Source organism: Dryas octopetala, chromosome 6, assembly GCF_963921425.1.
Source record: "Dryas octopetala chromosome 6, drDryOcto1.1, whole genome shotgun sequence".
NCBI classification, from domain to species: Eukaryota; Viridiplantae; Streptophyta; class Magnoliopsida; order Rosales; family Rosaceae; genus Dryas; species Dryas octopetala.
The window spans coordinates 230949-239960 of NC_141371.1; the positions used below are offsets into that span (position 1 = coordinate 230949).

The following is a 9012-nucleotide window of genomic DNA, read 5'->3' on the forward strand; positions in this document are numbered from 1 at the left end:
AATTGAAAAAGGATGAGGTCAATGTCTTGGAATTTGTGAAATTTCTCATTTGACTAACTTATTAAACATGATGAAATTTAAATATGATTTTTGTGCGAGGGGTGTGTGGTGATAGCAACAAAGACGATGGAGGCAAGGGTGGTGGGAGTAAGGTGGTAATGATTGGGTGGTAGCGACAAAAATAAGATGATGGTGATGATGGTGACATCGAAGATGACGGAGGACGGGTGGTGGTTGTGGCACTTGTTATGGTGGTGAAAATAGTGATAGTGATAACAAGGGAAATAGTGGTACTTGGATGGGTACTTGGTGGTTGAGAAAAGACCCATTTAGATAATACAAACTCTACAATAGAAGGACAAAATTTTAGGTGTTACTAATTCATGTGTTATAATATGGGTGAACGACGGATTAAAGTCAAAAGATCTTTAGCTTATAGTTTAATTGGACATGTAGGTTATATTCGTACAAGTTTATCATGTGGAACCATAGAAGGAATTCAATCACTACTAATTATACTTTTAGGATATAATATTAGTAAATATATACATATTATAACATAGATGAATTAGTAACATCACGTAGCGATATTACAATCGCACCCAAAAGTTACTCAAATAGAAGTATCAAAGAAGAAGTAAAGAGAAAGAGAAAGCACAAAGTGATATTTTTTTGGTTGCATTGGAGGAGATCGAATCCTGGATTTAGCTTAATTCTAACCTTTATCTCACCTACCTTCACCACTTGGATTAACCCCAAAAGCTTCAATATAAAGTGATATATTTTTTTGTTCGAGTATTTTATTTAATTACTTTTTGGTTAGAAGAAATGTTTTTTATGTGATTGCTTAAAGGGATAATTAGCAGGTAAACATTTTAAATATAACCCTGAGTTGGTACTATGTTACCTCATGGATCTTGCTTCTTGGGTCATTTCTTGGTAAGGTCCTAACTCGTAAGGCATGGCCCTGAGTTGGCACCAGGTTACTTCCATAGCACCTACCCCTCGAGGTGGCCCTGGGTGCAGGACTCTGAGGCTTCCTTGTGATAAAATCTGAACCCCATGTCAAAGGCAACTCCTTAGAAGTAATGTTAAGCCCTAACCTTGGGCCTCGCCTCTAAAGTATTGAGGTCATGCTCATGCCTCGTACCTTGCTAAGGCTATGCTTAGACTTGTACCTTCTTGGTACTGAGGCTATGACTAGCTTCATACCTTCTTAGTATCAAGGTTGTGCCTAGCCTCATAACTTTGAGTATTGAGGTCATACTTAAACCTCGTACCATGGTAGGATCATAGCTGCAAGGGTCATACTCGAGGGGTCATCCCATGAGCATCAACCCATAAGTCATCTCCTTATGGTATCGAGGCTATTACTTAGGCTCATACCCATGAGTTTCAAGCCCATGTTTATTCATGAGTCACAACATGTGTCAGTATTGAGGCTATACCTATTCCCGTACCTCTTAGTCACCAAGTCTACTATGGCCTTGGCCCTACGGTCGCCAAACCCACACTTGGGTCTTGGTCCTTTGGGTCTCGAGCCCATGCCTAAGCCTTGCTCCGTCCATTAGACCCTTCAAGCCTATGAAAATGTCCTATAGTTTTTTGGGCCTTATTGACCCAAATTCATGCAGACAACGACCCAAATGTGATCAAGGCTTGGTTGTTTCTCTTTCTACGACCCATAATTCTACTCGGTAGAGACGTGTATCAACAATTAGTTAAGAGTAAAGTTGGAAAAAATTGAAATTGAGTGTGTAATGAGAAATTAGGGGAGTTCATCTAGAAATTCTCAATTTTTTCCAAATCCCTTTGAGTGACTGGGCCTTAAAATTTGATTCACCTTGTCCAGATAGTAACGGCACTCGGCCCATTCCCAAGTATCTTCCTTTCCTCCCTTTTTTCCCAGAACACTAGGGTTTGTTCATTTCAACCTTCTCCAAAAACCACCGACTGCTGCTATTATTACGGCATCTCTCACAATCTGCACCAGAAGAACCCAAACTCAAATGGAGGTGGAAACAGCAGCAACTGAAGCTGGGTTGTCACTGATAAAGCAGCTAGCCTCATGCAACAAAAGCGCCCGAGACAGAGCTCTCAGGGCTCTCCTCAAGACATGGCTGCCCACCCAACTCGACCTCTCCGACGACCACATGAGGAAGCTCTGGAAGGGCCTCTTCTACTGCCTCTGGCACGCCGACAAGCTCCCTGCTCAGACCCAACTCATTGATCGTCTCTCTTCTCTGCTTCTCAGCCTCCACCTGGAGCTTTCCATTCAGTACTTCTCTGTTTTCTTGCTCACCATGCGCCGCGAGTGGTCCGGCATCGATGCCTTGAGGTTAGACAAGTTCTACTTGTTGATTCGCAGATTTATGATTAGTTTCTTTGCTTTGATGAGAAATAATTCGTGGGATTTAGAGCTTTTGAAACGTTTGATGGGTGTGTTGGAGGAGAGGACGTTTTTCGCTGACGATAAGTTTCCGGGGAATGGCGTTAATTACCACATTGCCTCTGTTTTTCTTGAAGAGCTTAGGCCGTTTCTTCCGGTGAGGAAGGAAGTGGTTGAGGTTCTTTTGGTGGGTTTTATTCGGGTTTCGGCCAAAGTTCCAGATAAGGTCTTGTTGGGGAAGATTAAGGGGAATATGTTTGATGTGTTGCTGAAGATGGGGAAGAGGCTCTTGGAGGTTAAGAAATTGGGGGAGGAGGTCGATTTGGGTGATGATGTGGTAGTGTTTGGGTCGATTGGGTTGACGATGGGGTTTTCGAGCAAGTTTTATGAGTGGGGCTCTTCACCTGAGTGCTGTCAGGGGAATAGGAAAGTGTTATTTGGCTTGCATGATGAGTTTTTGATGTTGGAAAAAGAGTTGGAATCTTCCGGGGTTGAAATTTCTATTCCTGATGTTGTTTGCAATGATGATGAGCAAGTACCGAATCCTCTTGCAGGCGGTAACTCAGAACTTGTCAATGGGTCTGCCGGAAAACCTTTGAAGAAATGCAAGAAGGTTGGAAAGGAATCTGGTGGTGCTGATAAAAAGGCAGAGAAGAAGAAGAAAAAGAAAAAGAATAAGAATAAGAAGGCTAATGGGATTTTGGATTCTGACACTGAGAAGAGTTCTACAGATAGGGAGAATGAGAATTCAGATCATGAACAGATTACTGGTGACAATTCGATAAAACTTAATGATTGTGTGATATCAAACCTACAGATGCAATTCGAGAAGATTGCTGCTGAAGCAGGCATGGATGATGATGTTCCAAGTGCCTGTGATTTGCCTGCAGTGGCTGCTAAGGGTGCTGTCTCTAAGAAGAGAAAGAGAGTGAAGAAAGCCGTTGAAGAAGATGCTGAGGGTGGCACCAATGCAAAGAGTGGGGAGAAGAATGCAAAGAAGGTAAGGTTTTCTATGAAAAATAATGTGGTGTGGAAGCCCCAAAGCCCTTTACCTCCGCAGAGTTTAAGATTGCCTCCCTCAACTACGCCGAGAGGAAGTGCACTTAAGAAAGGAGTACCTCCAGGTCCCATTAGGGAAATGCCTCCCCCAACTAAAAAGGTGAAAGTAAGAGTTGTTACTGTGAAGAAGGCTCGGAAGGTTATCAAGCGCATAAAGAAGATAAAATGTCGTTCTCCTTAGCAGAGTTGTTTCTTTGTATGGTCATTTTTTAGTTAAAAAAAAATTTGTTCTTTGTTCAGTTGTCATACACAACTTTAACGATTGCCCGATCTTCCTTGTTGCCTACGTTATGCTGGGTTTGGTCATAAAGTTAATTCAAACAATTATGTTGGGTTATTCAGAAAATTTAATGAAATGACGCATTGGCATGGTGCCTTTTATTTGATATTTATGTTACTAATATTCTCAGAATGTTCTATACTCTATGAATCATTATCTTTTTCTGTGGATGTTATACTCTTCAAGTTTCTTTTTAATCGATGTCTTACTTTTCAAAATTAGATGTTTGTGATCTTTTACTTTGTCTTTGATTTTACTTGGCTCCCTTTAGCCAGTGGTAACAAGGACCAGCTGCTAGGATAGCAGTCCTTTTGTGTTTGATTCAGCATGTGCTGCATTGTATTTAACTAATTTTTCAGTTATTCTTATGTTAGAGTTGATAGAATTTCCAAATCATTCACCAAGGGAACGTGTAACATATTGTCATGAACTATATTGTCATTGCATATAGAGAAAACTTGAAATTGTGTCAGAATATCTATGTTTCTCATAGATGTAACTTTGCCTTTGTGTTTTTAAATTCGAGAGGGGTGTAATACAGGGTGATGTGAATCTGTCTTCAAAATGGTAAGGTAGGAGAACTATTAACTACAATGCAAGAAGAATTGAACTGTTTTCCTTTCACCAATGTCATATATATGTATCAAATTGCATATATCTTTCTACCGATTCATTGTGTGCTTATTTTTTAACTAGCCTGGTTGAATCTTCCAAATAGCTATATCCATGTTCTGTTGTGCATCTACACTGAGGTTGAGGATCCACCCTCTTATTTTCTTTTTACATTTCTGATCACCCTGCATCTATTCCAGCTGGTTTTGGAGAGTTCGGATGGTTAGACTGGATGAGGTTTGGAAGCTTTACAAATATGATAAATATGATGGGTGCTTGCTTGAACCTTTCATCATCTTCAAACTTTACATTCTTGTTTCCATTGATTGAATCCATGGTTGAGTCCCTTTTTTTTTCTTGATTAATAAGTAGAGATATCCATGGCTGGATATGCTGGCATTTGGGAGCCTTTACTAACAAATTGTGTTGGAGTTTAATATATACTGATATTTATCGAAATGAGATCTTTGTGAATATATAAATCACATTGGAGACAAATTAGTGTTTTTGGTTTTGTTATCTGCATTCTTAGAGACGATTTGTCACAATTGATGCTAGTTGCAGCCAGATAAGACTGTTTAACATTGGCTTCTTTAGTAGATGCCTTTTTCCTAATATGCTTTCATATTATCACATTTAGGAGAAACTGCCTTGACAAAATCTGCATACAATTTTCAGTTCTTGTTATGATCATGTGATGTTAATTACAAACCTTTGAACATTGTGATGGTGTTTCTAATGTATCATGACATACATGATTTGTCTCTATGTGGTCTGTCTTTTTTTTTTTTTATCCTACTATTTAATTTTGGGTGGAAATGGATCCACATTTGTTTCAGTGCTTTTGAATGTTGAGAGGGCTTGCTACGTGGATACTAGGAAATATAATCTTCAGTTCTTTGTACATGATGTTAGTACACCCTATTATAATGATCATTTTGATTTACTATTGAAATTTGATGCGGAGAGTTAATTAGGAAAGCATGGCTCTGGTGGTTAAAACAGTATTACCCTGTTGAATGTCAAGAGTAATTTAAAAACATACAAGTGTAAAGTCTTGGCCCTTGGGGAAGCGGCTGCGAAGGCAAGGATTCTATGAACCTAACTCCACATTTAGTTGGTCCTATATTCCATTCCAAGTGTAGGATTACTGTTATCTTCTTTTGTAGTCGATTACCGTTCTCCTGACCCAAGGGTCTTGGAATATTTGATGTTTCAATTTACGGTGCTATGAATGTTCAGGTGCTTGTTGTGTTGTGTGTGTTTCCAATTTATATGGTCCTATGGTTCTTTTTTTTTTTTTGGGCCAGGATATGGTCCTATGGTTCAAGTTCTGTGTTATGAGTTGGGGGCATCCTTGTGTTCATCATGGCTGCATAAACCATAGTACTGCATAAACCATAGTAGTTAACAGGTATAAGTCATGCAACTTGTAGGCATGAATTAGCTATTTGGATGGCCAAATTGGCACTCACCAGATAATCATAATAGGATTAGTATTTGATTTGGGTGTTAGCTTGTTGCTTAGGGTATTAGATTTGATTTTTGTTCTTGTCATGAGGATATTGCTTAAGGTATTTCTGTTTTGTTGGGAGCTATATTATCTTGGTGTTCAGGGGTTTGGTTTTCCAGTCATCATTTGGTAGTGATCTAATAATTAGTACTTGATAGGTTTTTAGAATAATATGAGCTATCTTGCAGTGTTCCAAATAAGAAGGCATAATGTCTACCTGCATGCTAAAGTGCTTATTGCTGATTGCTTTAGCTTAAGCACTGAAAAGAAACAAAATTATGTAGGTAGTAGCAAAAAAGAAACATAAAGAAAAAAGGAAAAGCATGGAACCTTCAAAATGTTGGATACCCAATTTTTTTTTGCCCTAACTGGCTTATTGAGGGATGTAAGCGGAGCCTACCTTACATAAGAAGGTTGAAAAAAGAGTAAAATACCCATTTGATGGGTGGAAAAGAGTAAACTGGAATCTAAAATGTCGAAAAGATGTGTAGCACGTCCCACTAGTGCCACATGACATTTAACATGGATATGTAAGCAGAAAACAACGGATTTAATAAGAGAGGTGACGAAATGTATGTAATTGTCAAATGAAGCAAAAATTGTGTATCTAATTATTAAGTTTTAAAACTCATGTATCAAATTGAAATTGACACTTAATGTAAGTATTTTTTAATTGACCCTATCTAATAATATAAGTGAATTCCATATGAATTCTATATCAATAAGGGCAAAACGGGAAATAAATTAAAAATCCTACCTTGCCAGTTTTAACTTGTGCTGGAATATCAGTGGTGGGCCATCCTTTATATATACAGTCTTCGTGGGAAGTTTTGCAATTTTGAAAAATTATTTGGCGAGTTCATCATGGTGCTTTGCAGTACGTTTAAGTCCTAAATAAACCCTGAACTTAGCTTTAAGCTTGAATAGAAATGCAGTATCAGCATCATCAGCATATAAATAGAGAGCACCCTATGAAATGCTTCATTACTCATTAGGGTTTCTGTGGACGCCATAGTCTTTACCTTTGCTCTCACCATCTACACTCTGCACAAGGAAGGAGAAGACTCACTCTGCTTGCATTCTTGACATTCTTGTGAAGGTAAATCTCTCCCTCTCTACAGTTTGTTTCAGAATCAGCAAAGTGAATTAGTTTATTATTTTAAATATTTTTTTTATTTCGTTTGCCATTTGGTTTGTCTGGGTAAGCAAATGAAAACAAAAGAAAAAAAACACAAAGGGAAAAAACCCATCATGTAGGAAACAAACAAAATGTCCTGTAAAGGCATAATTTTTAAGTAGTATTGTTAGTTTTTGGTTTTCTTACTAATTTGAGATCAATTCTAGACAAAGAAAATTACTAATTTTAAATTCTTTGATGTACTTTCGTTTGAATGCAATGAAATTTAAGAAAAAAAATTTAAAAAAAGATTCTCCCTCACTCAGTCTGTCTCTCTGGGAATTGCAGCAAGGGTACTGAAAATTTGAAGCAATGTCGGACTTTTTCCCTCAAGAAATCATACAGAATATCCTAATTAGACTACCCGCTAAAGGTTTGATCAAATGCACCTCGGTATGCAAGTCATGGAGGTCTATGATCATAAATCCTAGTTTTATTGACACCCATCTTAGCCATACAATCAATTCTAATGACCAATATGGCACTCACCTCCTCCTTCTCCACGGTGTTTCTAGTGCTTCTTGTACCAACGTCTATGACAACAAAGTTTTCATGAAGAGGCCAATAGAAGAGGTCTACTCTTTTCATTATGATAACCATGCTTTTGATGAGTACTGCAAGATCGAATTTCCAATTGCTCTCAAGGAGATATCGTACAATGCATGTTTCCGTGTGGTCGGCATTTGTAACGGGCTGGTTTGTCTTGTAGATGATTTGCAGGTTTATGCTTACAACTTCATAATATGGAACCCATTTATAAGAAAGTCAGTGACCCTTCCCAAGCCTAATGTTACCTTCAATACACATGGCGGGTATGATGCTACTCTTGGTTTCGGTTTTGATGCTATGACCAATGACTATAAGGTTGTCAGACTTGTCACAGATCAAGAAGACAATCCAACTTTTGTTGAGGTTTATTCACTAGCCATGGGCTCATGGAGTAATCCTACTTTTGTTTCTCCCAAATGTCGAATAGGTGGATGCACACCCCAGGCTTTTGTTAATGGGACTCTTCATTGGGAGGCACGACGTTTGATAGATGGTGCTTATTACTATTTCATCTTGGCATTTGATGTGGGCAATGAGTCATTTCGTGAGATAATGATACCAAGGAGTTTCCAATGGAGTTTCTCACTGGGATTGCGATTGTCCGTTTCAGGAGACCGAAAATCCATTGCTCTGTTTATAATGGATTATGGTTGCAAAGATTCTTTTCTTGACATATGGGTAATGAAAGGGTATTGCAAAGAGGAGTCGTGGACCAAATTGATAACTCTCGGTCCACAAGGTCCAGAAAGAAGTTTACCCAAGGCATTATGTTTTAGGAAGAGCGGTGAAGTACTGTTGGTACTTGCTAATCAAGTTAGGAGTGCATTTGCATTATTTGTACCACCAGAAGAAGGTAAAAATGCATTAGTTTCACTAGACCTTGTGACCCAACAATTTAAAAATCTTGGGATTTCTGAATATAAATATTACTCTGTTGATTCTTACGAAGAGAGCCTTGTCTTACTCGACAAGACTGATGCAGTTTCTTACTGAGGGAAAGAACAGGTAAGGTGATTCTAATGCTGCTTTTCCGTGTTTTTTTATTTTCTACTTCTCCAATTGCATATGCCGCCAATTCTGTTTGATCTATGACCCTTAGATTTTAGCACTGCAACAAAGTTTGATTCTCTGTATTTTGATCTAGTCCCTTACCTAAGTGTTATATTTTTTGTTTGTTGTGGGGTTGGCTCCTTTATTAGCTTTTTGGGTGTCTTTTTTTCTAAAAAAATTTCTGTGGGGTTCTTGTTGTGGGTTTGGTGCCGTTCTTAGCTTTTTAGGCTTCTGTTCTTCGTCTGGGTGTTTTGTTGTCAAATTTCTGTTGCTTTTTTTGTTTTCTTGTTTTAGCTGATTGTCTTTCTGGCTTCTGTTCCCACAGAACACAACTTGGTAACTAAATTTAACTCAGCTTTGGTGAAAACTTAATTTGGAAATCA

General features: G+C 38.4%; 2 protein-coding genes across 2 annotated transcripts; both read left to right on the forward strand.

The window, feature by feature from the left end:
• The first annotated feature begins 1883 nt into the window (after positions 1 to 1883).
• On the forward strand, positions 1884 to 3836 carry LOC147280582 (ribosomal RNA processing-like protein). Its single transcript, XM_086247748.1, has one exon. It carries the CDS (start codon positions 2010 to 2012, stop codon positions 3627 to 3629), a length of 1620 nt encoding a protein of 539 aa, XP_086103874.1. The 5' UTR covers positions 1884 to 2009; the 3' UTR covers positions 3630 to 3836.
• Positions 3837 to 7306: 3470 nt separating this feature from the next.
• Positions 7307 to 8572, forward strand: LOC147280583 (F-box/kelch-repeat protein At3g23880-like). The gene has a single exon (XM_086248923.1). The coding sequence runs from the start codon at positions 7343 to 7345 to the stop codon at positions 8570 to 8572; it is 1230 nt and encodes a 409-aa protein (XP_086105049.1). The 5' UTR covers positions 7307 to 7342.
• Positions 8573 to 9012: the final 440 nt, after the last annotated feature.